Source organism: Antechinus flavipes, chromosome 6 (assembly GCF_016432865.1).
Source record: "Antechinus flavipes isolate AdamAnt ecotype Samford, QLD, Australia chromosome 6, AdamAnt_v2, whole genome shotgun sequence".
NCBI lineage: Eukaryota > Metazoa > Chordata > Mammalia > Dasyuromorphia > Dasyuridae > Antechinus > Antechinus flavipes.
Window position 1 is genome coordinate 240,756,780 of NC_067403.1, and position 19,966 is coordinate 240,776,745.

General features: G+C 43.5%; 1 protein-coding gene across 5 annotated transcripts in view; it reads left to right on the forward strand.

Annotated features, from left to right (window-relative positions):
- ATG13 (autophagy related 13) overlaps positions 1-19,966 on the forward strand; it is a 30,944-nt gene that overhangs the window by 1,103 nt on the left and 9,875 nt on the right. For 4 of the 5 annotated variants that reach the window (XM_051964147.1, XM_051964146.1, XM_051964144.1 and 1 more), the window contains exons 2-6: positions 14,255-14,336; positions 15,282-15,362; positions 15,747-15,866; positions 16,716-16,762; positions 17,803-17,943. In XM_051964147.1, the coding sequence (XP_051820107.1) occupies positions 14,268-14,336; positions 15,282-15,362; positions 15,747-15,866; positions 16,716-16,762; positions 17,803-17,943 (458 nt within the window). In that variant the 5' untranslated portion in view covers positions 14,255-14,267. Of the gene's footprint in view, positions 1-9,065; positions 10,456-14,254; positions 14,337-15,281; positions 15,363-15,746; positions 15,867-16,715; positions 16,763-17,802; positions 17,944-19,966 lie in introns of those variants that run through there. The other variant, XM_051964145.1, reaches the window with a different exon arrangement.

The window sequence follows — 19,966 nt, forward strand, 5'->3', positions numbered from 1 at the left end:
GCTAGAGGATTCTGAAATGAAATCCTTCCTATCCTTTCACAGCAGGAAGATCCTTCTCCTTTTTTCCTTTCTTGACTGTTCCTTCAATTTCCCTCTCCACCAAAAACAAAAAAGATGGTGTCGTTCATTGTACATTTTTGAAAGAGTAATGGTGGAAAGAGTGCCATAGTTGGAATGAAAAGATCTCAGTTCGAATCTGACCTTTCCAAGCTACAAAACAAATCGCGGAACCTCTCACTTTCCTCATCTTAAACACCTGTAGAACCATCCTCACCTCAGTGTAAATTTGATTAGATCACCTCCTTCAGTGTAGCTGATGATTAGGTACTTCCTGTGTGCCTCTCCGTATAGAAGAGGCATCTTGGTATATTGGATGAAGAGCTGGAAGACCCACCTTCAAGTCCTGCCTCTGTGACCTTAGACATGTCTGTACTCTTAAACGGCTCCTTTAGACCAGAACTTGCAGAGAAAGGGCTGGCCTGCTTTTGGTTAGGAGTTTGCTCTCTGGGAATCCAAATCCCATGAAATCACAGGTACATTTCTCAATATTCCTTGGTGCCAGGCCCCTGGCTTCAGACTAGGGATCCAAAGACAAATGCTAGTCCCTGTCCCAGATGTAATTCCACTCCTGGGATAGACATTCCCGAAGATGATAGGCTTTACTCTCGGTGATCCCTAGCAAATGCTACCCCCAAATCCTTGTCTAATAGTTGACTTAGTGCTGGAAGTGAGTCAAGTACGTCAATCTTCCTCCTCCTTTTGTTTTTTTGTTTTGTTTTTACTGTTGACAAGTGAAGTGACTTTTCAGAGGTAAATCTAGGAGCAAATGACAGAACTGGGCTCCATCTCATTTCTCATTCTGAATTTGCTTCTTTGCATTATCACTTTTTGTCTATATATTGTTTTTATTCAACTAGAGTTTTTTCATTTCTCTTTTACTTTTGGAACAGTAGAACCTTTGTAACAGTATGTTAGATTGATAAGTGGTTATTACAGTACAGTGAATGTGAGATGGATGCTCAGTATATAGACCAAAAGACTAGAATAGACTAGAATGATTCATATGCTAGTCTTCCTTACTGAGGGATGTTAACTTAGAGGCATACCATTTCTAAATAGCTTAGACAGCAGTTTCTTCTGGTTTTCCATGCAACTAAAAAATAAAAGTTCAGTTCAACAAACAAGTACTTATTTATTCTGGGAAAGACAGTGTGCTAACTGACCCCTGGAGATAAAAAGGGAACAATCTCTGCTTTCATGAAGTTCTTCTCCCAGGACATTCTATTTGGGGACTACAATAAGTACAAAGATAGTTATGAAGTAATGGTCTCCTTAACGTTTTGTGACTACAGAAAGAAGAAATGTGCAAGGCTAATAAAGTGGCGCATCCAATTTAAGTTTGATAAAAGTCACAAAACTTTATGCTTTGATTTCTTTTTTCATAGGTATTTAGGTTGCCCCCTTCCCCCCAGTGTAATTATTTTGAATTCAAGTAACCAAGCTCCCATGAATCAAGGGATATTCTGACATAAGATCATCAAGTTTTGTGAGGGGTTTTGTTTTACTTAAAGACCAAAAGACTAAGCTCTTTGGGCTGTACCCTCCAGCATGACTCTTGTTTGGAAAGCCAGTTCTTTATCCAGGGAACAGTAGAGACAAGATTTACAGGGAATAAAAACATCCTTAACTCTGCAGACATGTATTTTCCCTCTCTCATCTTCTTAATGGGTACATTTGGTAATAATCCTGTAATTGTTTTACAGAACAAAGTAAAGAATACCCTGCCAATGCACTGGACAATAATACAATACTTTATGGTATCATGACTGTAATTTCAACCTTTAGAGTTTTACGCTTATTTCATGAAAAGCTTTGGGGGTTTTTTGAGGAGGAGGTTGGCTGGGGTAAGGGGTTGGGTAAAGCAGTCTGGAGCTGTTATATATATATACATATATATATATTCTGTTGTTATAATTTCTAATCTTTGGAAGTTGTCTGTATAAAACACTGGAAAGTGAAATGACTTTCACACACCTGGTTTGTATTAGACAGACCTTGAATCCAAGTCCTCTGTGCTTTTGAAATAAGGCCCTTAAGTGTGAAATTTCAATAACCATAGAATGAATTGTCTGCAAACCAAATGTTTGTGTGTTTTGGAATTTCCTTTTAAAACTAGATGTCTGAGTCTTTGAGCAGAACAGAAGCAATTGCCTTCATAACAGAATTTTGAAACATCATTGTCCCTCTAGAAGCACACAAGTGCCTATTATGTGCTAGACCCTAGTAGATGGACTGACAGAAATAAAATGACTCCACCTTTAAGGATCTCACGTTTCAAAGGGAATTGTTAGTCCACCAAAAAGGTGGACACAGTGAGTAGAGCACTGGGCCTTGAATCAGGAAGACCTGAGTTCAGATGCAGCCTTAGGCACTTAAGCTCTGTGACTCTGGGCAAGTCACTTAATCCTGTTTAATTCAAATACTTTATCTGTAAAATGAGCTAAACAACTGGCCAAATGGCAAAACAACTCCATTGTCTTTGCCAAGAATACCCCCAAACCTGACTGAAAACAACTAAATGGTTGGACATTCCCCACCCCTGCTTTAGGAGGCAAAGTAATCATAATCAGTCACTAAAACATAACTTTTCAAGTTTTACATTGTTATAGAGGTTGGAGGAAGATTATGTTATCTAGAAGCTGGGGAGGGGGGAATAGAAATTAATAGAATTAAAAGAATTCTATTCTTAATAGAAAAGAGGTGTATAGATTAGATTTTCAAGTGTTAAGATAGCTTTTGAAAGTGCTTCTTTACTATTGATGGTTTTACAAAATGATGTTCATTTAACCTTGGTTTCCCCTGAAAAAATAGCTATAAGCTTCCAAATTAGAGCTGTCCTTAGGCACAGAGGGAGGGAAAAGGGGTCCAAATCAGAGAAAGAGGGAGGAGAGCTTCAAAGCATGTTTCCCTGAACCTAGGGCAGTATCATCTTTTTTGGAAGCCACTAGTTGGGGAGTATTTCTCTTTGGAAATGTTCATTTCTTCCCTTTTATTCATATGTACGTAGAATAACCATAATAATTACAGACTTTGTAGTGTTTGGTAAACCTTAAAGCCACAGTCCTGTTTAAGTAGCTGCAGTTGGTACCGAAACACTTTACAGAACAGGAAACAGGCAGTCCATGGGGATCATAAGGATAGAGTCAGAGGAAGGTTTCCCCTGACTCTCCAAATCCATCACATTTCCCATGACCCAAGGATCAGCAATGAGTTCTGTTAGGGAATGTATTCAGTCTGAATTGATGTCAAGACATCTAAGTGAGATTGTGGGAGTCCAGGACTGTCTATATTTGGATGATCTAGGATGCCCTCTAGTAACTAGAGTCTGGGAGAGCTTTGGGACCTGCTCCTCTCTATTAGCGTGAGGGGAGGAGATGAGCCAGAAAGGAGACAAGCCACTAAACCTCATCTTTCCTCTGAAACTGTTCCTTCCTAAAGTTGCTCATCTTTCCCATGTGGCTGATTTAGCACCAACTGCTGGGATCCGGTCATGTGAAGAATTCACAACGGCCATTCTTTTAGGCAAAAGGCAAGTTTATTTAGGGGAGGAGATAAGAGGTACAATAGAAATGGTAATCATGAAATAGAGTGGAAGAGCACAGAAAGACTGGTTCCTCAGTGGAACTCAACAGTTACCGGTAGAAAGGGGCCCCTAGCTGACAGGCTAAATCCTAAAAGGGATTTGGCCCCCTAAAAGTTAGCTGTGAAAAGTGGGGTTAGGAGAGAACCCCCGCGTGGGGGGGGGGAGATACCAGGAGCCGAGTGCCAGTGCAGACTGACGCCAAGGAGGGCAGCGAGAATGGTGTGGGCCAAAATTAGATTTTATAGGGAAATTGTAACCCTACATTCAAGATTGTGACAGGATTCCTGACAGGACTGGTAAGGTGAGACTGCCCAAGACCCCAAGGAAGGGTTTGACTTCCTCTCCTCCAAGGGGAGGTGGAGCTAGACTGATCTCAATCAGCTTTTTCCGGCCTGCCCCAGGTTATTCAGATTCTCTCTGCCCAACACACCCACCATTCAGGACCCTCATCCAATGGCCTCTTTAGGCCTCTCCTGGACCCTTTCTCTGAATTTCCAGGACACTTCTGGGTGTTGTTTTACTTGGTGATGTCATCAGTCTCCACTGATTCAATTATCTCTTTGCTGAGGAGTCTCAAATCTAATTCCGCCCAGATCTTTCTGGTGATTTGTAGACTCTTCAGCTTTTTGAGCATTTCAAACCTAAATTCAGCATGTCCGGGAGCAGCAAGTTAGTCCAAGTATAGAGCGCTGGACCCGAGTTCAATTTCAGTCTCAAGACCCTAGCTGTGTGACCTTGGTAAGTCCCTTAACCCCCATTGCCAAATGAATAGGTAGCTAAATCAATTCATTCAGTCTGTTCAAAGCCAGGAAGGTCCTGGCTTCCTTCCAGTCACTCTAGTTTCAAAACTAGGTGTCATCCTCAACTCCTTCTCTCTGCTCAACCTCAGATTTGTTGCCAAGGCCTATCAGGTTTATAACATGCCCTTTTGTCCTCTCTGATACTTCCACTACTCTACTGTGGGCCTTTATTCCCTGAATAACTGGACTGTTCCAACAGCCTTCCTGTAGACTCCTCCATTCTGTCCTCCCCCAGCTCCCCGACATTACCACAGCCAACTTTGCAGTCTTGTTTGACCTTCAGAGGCCCTCTCCTCTCAGTGACCCATGACACCAGCCTAACTCACTTAAGACCTCCATGCCATGGCTCAATGCGTTGTTTATTTCTGCTTAAACATAACAAACTTTTAAAATTTTCAAATATATCAAGGTTGTCACACAAAAAAGAGGTTACTTAATCTTTGTTTCTAAGGGCAGAACTTCAACTATGAAGTTAAATTACAAAATTTCAACTTAATTAAATTGCCAACTGGCTTGCCCAAGGTACCCTATTAATTTCAGTTAAGCTACTTTTCTTGATATTTCTCCCCATTCATTCCTTGATCTGTTGTACTTCCAGATGAATTTTGTTATTTTTTCTAGCTCTACAAAATAATTTTTGGTAATAAGTAAACTAATTTAAGTAGAATTGTCATTTTTATTATACTGACTACTTCATGAGACTATCAAAAGGGTCCATGATCCAAAAAGGCACCCCTACTCTAGCTTTTCTATCTGTGTACCCAGTGCTTAGGGAACCTAGTACCTTTGTGGCTTTGGGCAAGTCATTTAGCCTCTCAGGATGTGAATTTCCTCATCTATATAATAGAAGGGTTAGATTTGATGGTTTCTGTATTAAGTTTCAGCCTCACACCTATGGATCTTATCAGTATTTAGATTGTATCCAGTCATTCCTGAGACTTGGAGGCAGCTTTCCAAAAGAGAAATCTATGTTTAAAAAAGAGAAAGAGAAATAGATCTTTTATTATGGCCCGTCTTAATTCACGTAAGAGAAATCTGAGTCTTTTAAAATAAAACTGAAGTCCAGGAACAGAGTTGTAAAGAATACAACCAGGTAGATCAGTGAAATGTTCGGGGGAAGGAGGGGAGCAATGACCTTCAGGCTTCTGCAGGAAGAACAAAAGGATCAGTGATGATTCCCAAGAGAATTATTTGCTAGGATAAGTGGAAATTTTTTTGAATGTTCTTAGACTTGGTATACCCAACTTTGCCAAGTGACTCCTATGGGATGTGAGATGAAAGGTTCCAAAAGCCTTTTTTGATCCCTTCATTGGAATGCCTTCCCTCTGTTAGTTATTTTCACTTTTTTTTTTTTTTGTCTTGTACATGGTTGTTTTCATTATGTGAGGACAGAGACTCATAGTAAGACCTTAACGTTCGCTGACTGACTGATTAGTAAGAGAACCAGATGAGCTTCCGCTTTGACACCTCTTTCTTGTCACTTGTCCTGTTTCCTTTCTTTCCATGGAAGTTTTTGATTTGCTAGCCCAGAAGTATTCATCTTCAAAGGGAAAAGTCACATCATATTGAGGTTTCCATTGGTGGTACTGTTGCTAGTCTCGTGACATAAATGTGAATCTGTCTGTTGCCATCTCCATGAAAAATGCCTTTGTGAATGGTGTGGCCCTGGCCAAATCCCAGCTCTCTCCGTAAAAATGAGCAGGTTGGACTAGATCTGGGTGGGGATGTCCGACTGGAGGGCCCCAGAAACCATTTGCTAAGGTGCCTATAGGCAGTGAGCTAAAGGCGAGACACAGCACCCGACTGCAGCTTCTATATATGGATGATTTAGGATGGTGTTCGAGTGGCCATATAACCATCCAATGCCCTTGGCAGGAAAAGGTCCCCCCACCCTCAGGTAGATGACCTCTGGAGTTCTCCGCTTGGCTCAGTAATGGAAATCCTGAGAGCTTGCCTTCCCATAGTCTCAGAAAGTCATGCGAGCCCTTTTGTATGTGTTAGTCCCTGGTGATGGGCGCTTCTGTCCCCTTTTACAGATGAGGAAACCAAGGCTGAGGTAGAAGGGCTCACCCCCAGTTACCCCAACAGCAACTAGCTGAGGTCCTTCTGGGGCGAGCCCAGCACTCCCCTGTGTCCCCTTGCTCCCCTTGACTTCTGTGCTTCTGTCCTTGATTCCCTGTCTGTGTTGCTGCTATCCCGGCCTTGTCCTTTCACCACCTCCCACCCACAGTCCTTTCCACCAAACTGATCTTTTCAACATTTTCTAACTCCTAACTCTACAGATAACATGTTTCCCCCCTGTCCCATGTGTGCAAGATACAAGTTAAAGAACAGGGGACCTGCTTTGTCTCCTCCCTTTTTCCATGCTGGTGCTCATACTGCAGTGCTTTCTACCACTTGGCCCAACTGACTGCCGCCCATTGTTAAAGCCTTGATCCAGGTCCATTGCTTCCAGGAACTCTTTCAAACTAAGTGAAATCCCTCTTGGACTCAGATTTCACCATTTTCTATTTCATGCTTTTCTGTCTCCCAAACTGGGTGAGTTAGGGAACCATGGGTTATACAATGTACTTACTTCCCCCATAGCACTTAGCAGTGTTGAGTACATAAGGATCACTTAGCAGACATTTAACACCTGCTATAAACAAAGGGCTGTGCTCCATAAATACTATTGTTTGATTGGGGAAGGAATTTTTAATTGATGAGCTTGTGAACCAGTGGCTGGAAAATTTCCTTCTGTCAAAGGTCACACCCACAGGAAAACAGGCTGTGCACAAATTAAAAGACAGGTGCTGGAGTTTGGGTATTTTGAGGGAGAAACATAAAATTTCCAGCTCAGAAAACTTATTCACTATAGTCAACAAATTGATTTCATTTCTTCTGATGGCTCTGGGCACATAGGGCCCTGCATGGGCCTTGGCTTCCTTTGTATGGCATAGCTGGCAGAGTCCTGCTTTCATGTCTTTGGCACCTAATGTTTTGCCCAGGATAATGGCAGCCCCCAGCCCCATGACAGTCTGCCTAGAATCTGCTTTTGCTCTCACAATGTCAAACTCATTTAAGCTTTCTAATGCAATTCTAAATTAAATGTTTAAATTTTCATTAATGAGCTACTTACCATCGCCACTAAGGCGAGCACTCTGAGAAGTCTGTACGATTTTTTTTTTAAGCAGCCAGTGGCAAAACAAGGAAAAGAGCTATAGATTTGGAGTCAGAGACCCTCTTTAATCACCTCAACTGGTGATTAAACTCAGCAGTCTGGTAGTTCTCTGTGGACGAGCCAGCTGCACGGCCTCCGAGAGCCTGGGTGGTCCATGGTGGTCTGGCCACATCTCCTTTGGCACATTTCCTTTTTTTTCCCCATGTGTGTATATGGACACACAGGAAATTTTCACAAATTACTTTTTTTTAATGGAGCCTTTTTTTTTTTTTTTTTTTTTTTTTTTTTTTAGTTAGCTCTTCACAATAAATAGTTTTACACAATAGCGTAAAGCTTAGTAGCAAGCTGCCTGTTTGTAAAAGTAGATCCTTTTTCCTCAGTCAGTGACAAGAGGCCTAAAATGCACTACTAAAGCAGCAGCTATTGCCTTGAAATACTTCTGTCCTTAAACCTGTGATTGAATCTGGATTGGTGCTCCCTCAGAATTGATTGCAAAGTTAATAATTCATTAGATGGCTTTAGTACAGTTTGCAAGGCGCCCAAATTCATGACCCTGCAGTTGGCTTCATGATGAGCCCTTTTGAATTCTATCGAGACTGTTCCTGTATGCCTGTGGGCACAGTCTGGTGCCAGCACTGACCATGGCACCTTGCCAGCTTGAACCTCTCATGCTTGTGTTCCTGGCATAGGTCTGAGAAGCCCTGGTCACCTTCCCATCCCCGTGAACCATCGGAATGGGCTGGAAGTGGAGAGGTTATGGGAGCCAAACAAAGATGGCCTGTTTTATTTTTTTCAGATGTTTAATCTAAGGGGAATTTTTATCCAGTTTGTCTGTACGTGACCTTTGACGATTTGGCATCCTGTGAGATTTCTGTTTATCGAGAGAATGATGTAATCAAGATACAATCTGGGGCTAAAGGGAAAGTTTTATTTGGGGGCACTAATAACCACCCAAAACTGGAAATGAGCTTTTTATTGATGTATATTGTTATGAAGAAAGGCACCAAGACCGACTTTATTTAATTTAAGTTCAGTATTAATTAACCTCTCAGGCTGGAAAGTGGTTAAGTGATGAATTAGGGCACATAGATGAGGTTGAGGCTTAAAGGAACATATACAACATTAGTGGAAGCATTGTGATGTGGCACAACTTGCACATGTATTGAGCCTAAAGAAATCATTGCAGAAAAAGTGAGATTTTTTAAAAAATAATCATATAAAGGAGAGAGCTAATTTTCTCCTATGTTTCTATAATTATTACATGGTAATTAGCTTATGTCCCTAATTGTTTTTTTAAAGGCTATAGGTATCTCAAATGAGATTATAGAGTCAATTTGTTATCCGGAAAAGGGAAAGGAGATTGAAGAACTTGGAGGAAAGTTTAACCACATGATCAAGAGAGTGAGATTTTCAGATACAGAGGGCAAAAGCCTGACTTCCAACAATGCCCTGAACCCCAAGTGCTGCTTCTGAGTTGATTCCTCAAGCTGCCTGTGTTTAGTACCTAGGATTCAGGCTCCTAACCAGCTGAGGCTGGACTCTGTCATCATCACACCTCATCCCTATTTTACAGGGACTTTCTGGTGGGGATCATCCTTGGAGGAGGTTCATGGGCCTTTTCTTCTCTTCTCCAGGCTAAATAGTCTCAGTTTCTTCCACTGCTTCTCAGAACCTGGTTATGCTCCCATGGATATTTTCCATTTTATCCATATCTTTGCAGGAAAGTTTACCTCATGATCAGTGACATACCACGCTCTATGATGTCCCAAATATAGTGCTTAGGATGTGATGTGCCAGCACACAATACAGAGGGACTGTCACCTCTTCACTCTTCACTCTTGAGAGCTCTGCCTTTCTGAAAGCAGAGATACATTATTCTGCAGGATCATTGAGTTTTTACAAGCCCGTGGGTCTTTATCAGAAAAACTACTTTCCAAGCTACCCCGCTCCCTCCCTCCCATATTGAGGCATTTGCCTTTTGAATGCAACTGTAAGATTTTGCATTTATCCTTATTGTATTTCATCTCACTAAGTTCAGCCCAGTGCTAAGAGTTCATAAAGTTCTTTTTGGATCCTGTCATCTAGTGTCATCTAGATCTTTTGTGTCATAACTATGACTCTATGTTTCTATCCAAGCCATTAAGAAAAATGTTAAATAGTGTCGGCCAAGCACATTTCTGGGATATTCGCACTTTACCTTTGAACCACGAATAACTACTTTGAGATTCCTGCTAGCCAGCCGCTTTGGAAGCCATCTAATTATATTATCACTTATATTCTAGAGCATGTCTCTTCATATTTTCTACAAGAATAGTATGAGTGCTTTATCAGAAACTTTGTTAAAACAAAGAGATTTAGATTTGTAGTGCTTCAGCCTAATCTACTATTAACATACAAAAAAAAAAAAAAAAAAAAGGAAATAAACTTACACTAGTCTGCCCTCAAGGAAACTATAATCTTGGAAGCTCTAATTGTTGAATGATAAAAAAAAAAAAAAAAAAAAAAAAGATGTTGGGGTCTGGATGGAACTTATTCCACCTATTCTGAAAGATAAAAAGGAGGAGGGACAGTAATTCCCAACATGGCGAGAGCCTTTGTGGAGGCAGTCCAGTTTGAAACATTTGTATGGTTAGAGATGTCATGTGAAAGTCTGCCAGACAGAGGAGTTGATAGGTAATGAGGAGCCATGGAAGCATTGTGAGGAAGGGTGTGACATAGAGCAGAGTGGAGAGGGCTGGACTGGGATTCAGGAGGGTTTCAGTCATTCCAGCCTCAGATGGTAAATGTCCTGGGCCCCCTGGGCAGACTTGTGAGGGTCCAGGGGGATGTTATTCCTCAAGTCCTTTCTAAATGTGAGCTGTGGTTATTATTATCATTATTATTATTATTATTGGAGAGTGAATGGGGAGAACAAACTGGAGCCAGGCTAGTTTGTGCTTGCTTGTTTTGTGAAGTCATGTATCTAAATATAAATCGGTGTGACTGCTCAGCGTGCTAGTGGTCTGAGGATCCTTATAATAATAAGTGCACAGCCCTTCAGAAGGCCCGGGGCCCTCAGTTGGGAATCACTGACTCAGAAGTCCTTCAGGAAGTTGGGGACAGATCCTCCTTGGAGGATTTGTGGGAGGATGTAAACAGAGTGACACAGGATGAAAATGTCTGTGTGGTTGTGACCGGCCCAGGTAGGAGAATGCTACCCTTGAAATAAGAGGCGCTGATGAAGGAAAGAACCTCGGGTTTCACCTGAGGCAGCAGCTCAGCAGGGGAGGGGACACCATGTCCAGCCTTCAGTCTGTGCTTGCTCCAGACTGCTGATTGGCTATCAGAGGGAAGGATGGCCCTTCCATAGGGGCTCCCAGTGGTGCCTTAGAAATGTAAAAAGCCCCAGGGAACGGGGTCACCTCTGAAAGCTCAGTCTCACCCCTGGGCCCAATCCGCTAAGGAGCCTACCTGCAGCTTTCCAGGCTCCTCCCTGTACCCCAGGGAGAGCCGTATGTCCTAAGTGGAATATGGAGAATGCATCCATGAAGAGCTGCAGCTGCCAGGAGAAAAGTGAAAGCCAGCTGGGTCCTCTCAGAGCTGACTTAGCAGGAGGCATAATGAGGAGCCATGATCAAGAAGGGGTCCTTTGGTTGGAATGGCAAGTGGGAGCTATAGAAGATTAGAAATTTTTTTTTCAGGCACACAGTTGATTATTGGAGGGTGGGAGGGAGTTGGTAAGAAGATGGCGGGGAGTAGGAGAGAGTAAGACAAAGCCTGATTGGGGCCCCTACCTTACCTGGGGCCTTGATAAAAATGACATAGGATTTGGCACGGGGAGGAGGGGGGAGGGGAGGAGAGGACTGTAGAAATTCTCCTTTGATTCCCACCTCATTTTAGGTGTTTCCAAACCCTGAGATAAAGCTAAAAAGAGAGAGAGGTCGAGAATTTTGATCCTCACCCAGCTTTAACTTCTGTCCTATGAATACTCTTGGGCCTTACAAAACCATTCCTGTGCCTGGCATCCTTGGTCCTCACTAATTCCTCCGCTGCTTGTAGTCTCTTCTCGGTGTCTGTTCCCTCTAGCTCAGTCATCTCCTGACTCAGTATCCTGGTCTCAGCTTTCATCTTCCAGAAACACTCCTCCCATGCTTCTCTAAGACAAAACTGGCTCGATAAGTGCTTTTCCCCTCAGCCCCACTTGTTTGTTCTCTTCCCTCCTCTTGGGACCTCAGGGGTCTCGCTCCTGCCATTTGTCCCATTTCCACTGGCTCTCACCTCGTGATTTAATCTGTTCCCAGTGCCCTGGATCTCGCCTCAGCACACATGAGTCCTACCTCTGTATCTCTAGCCACAAACCCCTAAATTTCACTCACTGCTGTCTGACTACACGATGGGCACTTTCACCTGTACATGCTACCAGTACCTCTGATTGGCTGTGGCTGAAACTGCACGCCTCGTTCTTCCCTTCCCACAAATTGGCTCTTCCTCGGGTCGAATACCCTGGCGCGTCTGTAATATCCTTCACTTCCTTCCCCCAGGTGATAATTTGAAATCACTTGGGTCTTCATTTCTTTCCTTTCCTTTGCTGTTGCCCTGGAAGGGTCTCGAGCCCTTGTCACTACCTCCATGTGCTCCACCTTCCGGCTCTGAGTGCTCCCTGTGAGTTCTGACCTAGGTCCATGCTGCCTCTTGGACCGTCACAGGATGTCTCTTGGGTTTTATTGCCTCCAAACCCCTCTTCTGATCCACCGGAGACACCGTCTCTCAGTGAGCTGCCACGCTGACCACCTCACACTCCTGTTCATCTGAGAGCACATCTGCATTCAGGGCTTCCCGATCCAGGCCTGGCCTACCATTGATAATCAACTGACATTTCAAAGTGCTGCTGAGAATTGCAAACTCTTTTTTGATCACCTTAGCAGTAAACGATCACTCACTTTAGTGTCATTATTGATCTGCGGTCTTTTCTCCTCCTCAGTTATCGGGTCTTTGAGGGCAGAGACTTTATTTCTCTTTGGACACCATTAAGCAGAGAGTCTTGTGCATAGTAACATTTCTCTAATTGATTTTAAATCAATTAGATTGATTTGGTTTTAAAATCTAATGTAACTTTAGCTAAGAAACAGCTTGGCATTGTGGTACAGTTCTATCTCAGACCATCACACTCTTCCTATCTGAATTTTTCCTTGTAGTTTTAATTAGCTGCCAGGCTCACCTTTATTTCCCATTATAGAACATAACTGCCAGCTTTCGAACAATTGCCACATTTGAATATTGCATTAAATGATTTCTCTCTGTGGGAACATGTGTGAGCATGAGCTTGTAAAACTCTTTGGCCGCCAAAGGGTGCCAGGCATTGGGCAGGTGTGAGTTGGTGGAGGTGCTATTTGTAGTAAAGACTGTCTAATAAATTAAGTGCCTGCCAGGGAATTGGGAGCCGGGGGGTTTCCAGATAGACCTTAGAGATTCTGCACAGACTTGGGCCCCCACTGAATGTAATTTTATGGGACATGTGGAAGTCACAGCTTCCTAATTTCTCTTCCTTGTAACTATAAAACCCCTCAACATTTTGGGAAAAATAACACGCCCCATGTCCCTTGAAAATCAGTGCTTACTCCCAACATCACAGTGCGTGAGGTGAAAACTGCCTTCTTGCTTTATCATCTTTTTAAAAACACAAACCCTGATACTCACACCTATAGTATAGATAACTATCGGTATAAATGAGGAGAGTTTGAGTTTCTCTTGGGCTGTAAACGTGCTTCCCCCTCTGCATGCTACCACCTGGGGGGGTGCAGATATCTTTATTTTGCAGAGAAAGAAGCTGAGGCTGAGAGAGATTAAGTAATCTGCCTGGAGCCACCAGAGCCAGAATTTGGGCTCAGACCCCAATCCCCTCACCGCTCTGTGTGTGCTCCTCCATGGGGGTAGGGTGGACTTGTCTCCAAAGGCCGGCATTCCCAACATTCTGGATCCCGATTTTAAGTAACCAGGCCAGAATCTCACCAGGTTCCAGAGACTTGTACACCCACAAAATAAATAGCAGCCAGTTTGGAGTAGGGCGTTTGTTTATTCTCCTTCCTGGGAAGCCCTTGTTGTGATTACATCACTTTATCATGTGCACACTGTCCCAACCTTCCTATTTAACACTTCTAGATTTCAGCTTTCAAATTTTAGAAATCTCATAACCCTTTTTAACTCAGGTTCACCCAACATAAGGGGCAGGCTAGGGTGTCTGTATTTCTAGCAAATTTTGACATTCCGCCTTCGTCAGGGAGAACAGAAGACCAGGTCTTCTTGTCGTCTGTGCACCAGATTGATGGGTGGTGTGAGGCCATCCTTCTGCAAAGTAGATTTATGAGAGAGAGGGAAAGCGGGCTATGGGCCCGGCCCATGGTGGGTCCAACACAGTCAGGGTGGAGGTTTCTGCTGTTGAACTGCCTTTCTTTGGTGGGCTCTGCTGCAGGAAAGGTGTCTCAGGAAGGCGTTGCCTCCCACAAATAAAGGGTGGCTTTTCCTTTTTGTCGTCATCAGCTAATCCAAACCCTCCGTTCCTCGGCTCCCACTTTCCCGGGCAGACACTTGGTGCGGAGCACTTTCCGTAGGGGACCTGATGGCACTGATATTCAGACATGGATGTCATGCTGCGTTGGGTGTTATCTGTTTCAGATTTGTGTATGCCATGGACACTGATCTCAGTTCCCAGGACAGGAAGGACTTGGACAAGTTCATCAAGTTTTTTGCCCTGAAGGTAGGTGATGTGTTCTTTCTTCCTTTATCCCTAGACCCCTTAGAGATCACTTCCGGGCTTCTCCTCCTTAGGTATAGTCTTTTGAAATGCACGGTACATGACAGCTTGCGGCTTGCCCATTTGAGGGGGTAATTGGCGAAAGTTCGTCTCTTGTGAACCAAATGGAGGTGGTCTGGGGGAGTAGCTGGGAAGTTGCTTCCAATTTCCCACTGGTACTTGCTCAGTGGGGGCCGCGCAGCACAAGGCCGTTCGTCAGCAGAAATGTCAGGCTGTAAAGGCCCATTTCTTGGCACAGCGTGTTCCCATGGGGTGGGAGGGAACACGAGTGTTGAGTAATAACCATGAACATCTTTTAGACATCTTCCCTTAAGCACATACTCCCCCTGCCTTGCCCATTTTTTTCACTGTTATAACTTCCTGGCCAATAGGGATTTTTAAACTAAATGTTGAAATCTGTGCAAAGTGTGTTTCCTGAACTCTCATGTGAAGTTCTCTCATTACTGCTGTGCTCAGCCAATCCAGACAATATGAAATCTGGTTCAGAAATAGTTTGGGAGCTTTTGCCATCTGGTTATACCTGTGTGACTGCAGCGCTTTCTGGTTCAAGACTGCCTGAGTTCATGGCAGTACGCAATCACATCCATAATTGGGCTTGTATTCTTGGGAAAACCATAGCCACCATATGCAGCTTTCCATCTGCCATGTGAGAATGTTGCTTTCTTCATACTGGCAAACTATGGACATTTCCACTGGCTGGCATTAGACCCTTTTCTTATGCAGGTCAGCATTCTCTCCCTTCTGTCCTTGGGCCTTCTGTGTGCTAGTCATCCCTTTCTCAGTTTAGCTTGGCCTACTAACACCTGTCTTAGCAGGAGCCAGATTGTTATGTAAAGACCTTTAAAAGCTTTAAGCAGGCACCTTTGGGGTTTTTATTTGTCTCTGCAGACAGTCCAAGTGATAGTCCAGGCACGTCTGGGAGAGAAGATTTGTACTCGTTCCTCATCTTCCCCAACAGGATCTGACTGGGTAAAGCCTTTTTATTGTTATTATTATTTATGAGATTGTGTGATCTCTTTCCACAAAAAGTAGTCTGAAAGTATTCTTCAGTACAGTACAGATGCTCTGCAGGCTCAGTGAGCCGGGATCTGGGGCCACTGGCTGAGCAAAGCAAAGCCCGCTCCGCTCTGGTGCTCTAGTCTTGGCTTTGGTTCTTGGCTTCTTGTAGCTGAAGACAAAGGAGGTTTGGATGAAGAGAAGAGAGGGAGGCTTTAGTGGGGCTTCCACTTAATGCAAAGAGAAAATGTCTGCTCCCTGACTGTAGCAGCGAAACTTATTTGACATGTCTGCCTGCTCCTTTGAGGAAGAGTCCCTGAGGCTTTAACAAGAAAAATGATCCCATTCTTTTTGCAGTTCAACTTGGCCATCAAGGACATCCCAGAGGTCACCCATGAAGCCAAGAAAGCACTGGCAGGGCAGCTGCCCGCCGTGGGGAGGTCGATGTGTGTGGAAATCTCGCTCAAGACTTCGGAGGTGATGAGGCAGCTGAGCTACACAACCTCAGGCAGCTCGGGGCCTAAGGAGACAAGGGCTGCTTAACTTGTATGCGGGGACTAAGTTCCCCTGGCTCCAGCCTCATCCATAGGGATGTGTAGCTCACTAGAGCAGGGAGAAGGCCCCAGCGTTGCCCTCTGACCAGCAGAGTTACTCTGGATCCTGATAGCTCCTACCTCACGGATCAAACATGATCATGTATCCAAAGTACTTTGCCACCTTTAAAGCCATATAAATGCCATCATCTTCCTTGGTATCCATTAATACTGTCATAGTTGTGTCTCCCCTGTAGGGTAGCCATGTTGGGTACATATTTTTTGGATCTCAAGACAAAGTCTTTCCTCTTGTCTTGGATCCTGGGTGAAAGCCCAGGAATCTGTTACCACTTGACTCATTGGAGAAGCTCCTCCTCACTTTCAAAATGAGAGCATGAGAATTTTGTGCTTCATCTAAAACTAATGCTGCTCCTCACACTTGCCTAAAAGCCAGGCTCACCTCTAAACCTGAGCATCTTTCCTTGTTCCTCATTGAGCTCCTTTTTTAAAAAAAAGGTTTGCTAATGTTTATGTAACTCTCCCAATTTTTGGTAAATAGAATATTATATAGAGCAAATAGAACAAATAAAGTATTCTTACTTTGTTATTGGGATTGAAAGACTGTCAGTTCCATCTTTACTCCCTCCTTCATGCCCATTGGGTCCAAGTCTTAGTTCTAGGCAGTTTGGGGAGGGGGGTGTATGCTATGTCTGTGTCTGTCTGTCTATCTAGAGTTAGTAGCATATTTTTTCAGGTAACTGGGAAAGTGACGGATATTCTCCATTATTTACAGGGGGATTCCATGGAACTAGAAATTTGGTGTCTAGAAATGAATGAAAAGTAAGTGTGTTCTCCGATTCAGCAGTCTTGGGGGGGTTATGTGAGGGCACTGAGAGGGCACTGTACTGCAGAGATTCCCAGGCTGTGGCCCATCACATGTCAGGCCTGCCAAGGGAAGGACCCCTCCAGGGAGACTTCCTTTTCACAAGAGAAGGAGGCGGGGGTAGAGGGGGGTTGTTTTGTTTTCCCAGAGAACAGGTAACATTCTGATGAAATCCCTTGGGGCTCTTATTCCCTGAAGACTTCTTTTGTCTGTCCTTTGTGTGACATCTCTAGTAATTTTGCCATATGATCCCCCTTTTAAAACAGATACACGGGGTACCGGGATTTTCCTTTTTTTTCTTTTCCTTTAAGAGTTAGCCAGACAAGTTCCTGTCTAAAACTTTAAAGAAAAAATAATTAAAGAAATATGAGGTGTAAAGCAATTTCATCAATATGTCCGAGTTGTATGTGGGCTTATTTTATAATGGAAAATTATCATCACATTGAAGTTACAGATTAAGCTCCCACGAGCAGCCTGCTCTCTTGCAGCTTAGCTGCTGGTCCGGGCAGCTCCGATGTCCCCCTCCGTGAGATAGAAGCGTCTCTGATGTGTACAGTTAAACTCAGAGATCTGTGCTAAGGATTGTTGGGGCGGGTGTTCAAGGAAGCCTCTTCTGCTTCCTGACTTCTCTTACCAACCTCAGCCCAGTGCGCTGATCAGGAAGTTAAGAAAGACTTTCCCTATTTGTAGCATTTGATTCTCCAACTACCACTGGGTGTGAAACTGAAAAAGGGATAGCCTTCAAACAAAAGGTAGATTCAGAGAACTTCAAAGAGCTGGGGGCAGGGAATTGGGGGATGCAGAGAGGAGGGGTGGTGGGCGAGATGAACTTGGGAATGGGCTCCATTTTCCATTTCTTGGGAACATTCCCAAGTCCATCTCAATCTTCCCTCACTTACTCCCTCCACAAACACCTGTTTAACGTGTCTCCTTCCATGCAAATGTTCTCCTGGTTGGAATGGGAACAAACTAACCCCTTCTCAATGCTCCTTCCCAGGTGCGACAAAGAGATTAAAGTTTCCTACACTGTGTACAATAGGCTGTCATTACTGCTGAAGTCTCTACTTGCTATCACTAGAGTGACACCAGCTTATCGACTCTCCAGAAAACAGGGCCGTGAATATGTCATACTCTACAGGTAAAGGGGATCGAGTGCTCAGGATTCCTCCCTACACGGGTTCTGGAGCGAGAACGTGGCCACCACATTGTCCTTGCCCACAAGCCGGGCGTCTCCAAACCCGGCTTGTGTCTCATGGCCCACCTAACATTCATGGGTAGTTCCTACTGCTTTTGCCCCTTCCTCCCCCGGGCCCACTTTGGTGCTGGAACCATAGTCAAATCCCTCTGTGTCAGTTTTCCTGGACACGTGCAACTTTCTGCATGAAAGGGCCCCTTCCCTGGCCCCCATGTACTCCCACCCGGGAGGGAGATGTCTGTGAGGTGTCCTTTGCCGAGAAGCACATAGGGCAGAGAGATTTGTGGAGGCGGGCTGGGCCCTGGGAATTTGACCGCGTTTCGCTTCTGTGGAGTTCTTTTTGACAGTCATTGTGTTCATTGTTTTCTTGATTCTATTCACTTCTCTTCACATCAGTTCATTGAAGTCTTCTAGGTTTCTCCATAGTTGTCTTTTCTCACAGCCCTGAGAATATTCTCATTACATTCATGAACCACAATTCGTTCAGCCATTCCCCAGTCAGTAGCCAAGTATCCACTAGAACAGCACCATTTCCACCTCCATTTTTGTCCCAAATGAAGGATTGTTTTCTTAGAACTACCAAAGGTTCCCAATTGGAGACAGCTTGAAAACAGCTGGTCTAGACCAGAGCCATCTTGGGTGGGTAGTAACACTCCAGGTGCAGCTGGGGCCAGAGTAAATGCAGTTGGGGAGTATTTAGCAAAGTAAACACATAAAAGAGATAGGAGACCCACAGGGATCCATCATAAGTGCTTCGTAATTATCTTAGATCATTGTATGCTGAGAAAAGCTAAGTCACTCATAGTTAATCATCATGCAGCATTGCTTTTACTGTGTACAACGTTGTCCTGGTTCTGCTCATTTACTTTGTATCAGTTCGTGTAGATGCAGGTTTTTCTGAGAGCATCCTCCATCATTTCTTGTGACACAATGTATTCTCTCACATTCATATACCACGATTTATTCAACCATTCCCCAATTGCTGGGCACACTCTCGATTTTCAATTCTTTTTTGTAGTGGCAGATAATTTGAAATTGAGTGGATCCCTCTGAATTCTTTAAAAATAGTGTCAGGGGACAGCTAGGTGGCGCAGTGGATAGAGCATCAGCCCTGAAGTCAGGAGGACCGGAGTTCAAATGTGGCCTCAGACACTTGCTTCCTAGCTATGTGACCCTGGGGCAAGTCACTTAGTCCCAATTGCCTCAGGAAAAAAATAAAAAATAAAAGTGGTGTCCGGCTTTGCTATTTTTATCAGGACAATGATCCACGACTACTCTGAAGGACTTGTGATGAAAAATCTTATCCATATCCAGAGAAAGAATTGTGTCTGAATACAGATGGAAGCGTATTCTAATTCTTTTTAACTTTATTTTTCTTGAGAGTTTTTTTTTGGGGGGGTGGGGTTGGTCTTTGTTTTTGGTTTTTGGTGGGAAAATCTATGTTTTCACATTGTGATTTTTATGGAAGTGTTTTGCATCATTTCACATGTGCTTTCTTAATGTGGGGTGGGGATAAGGCAGAGAATCTGGAACTTAGTTTCTAAAACAAATGTTAAAAATTGTTTTAAATATAAGTGGAAGAAAATAAAAGTATTAAATAAATTTTTAAAATAAATTTAATTAAAGGAGAAAATAGAAAAACTTAAAAAAAAAAAAAAAACCTAGCATCTGGGCAGTCTCTGCCAGTTACCAGCAGAAGCGCACCATTTATTCTGATGAGCATCTCCAGGTTTACTTCCAGTGTTAAATGATTGCTAAGTCGAATCCTTCCAAAATTCTCAAGCGGAACTATGCTGAAATTTATCTTGATACTCTTAAGGTTGAAAGGATTTATCGAGTTAGGGCAGAATAGGAACACGGTTGCAGGGTTAGATGCTTAAGGGATAGAAGAGAAGAGGTTCATATTAAAGTCTTGTAACCTCTTCATTAGAGTCAGGGGAATGGCACCACAACTTAACACCTCTTT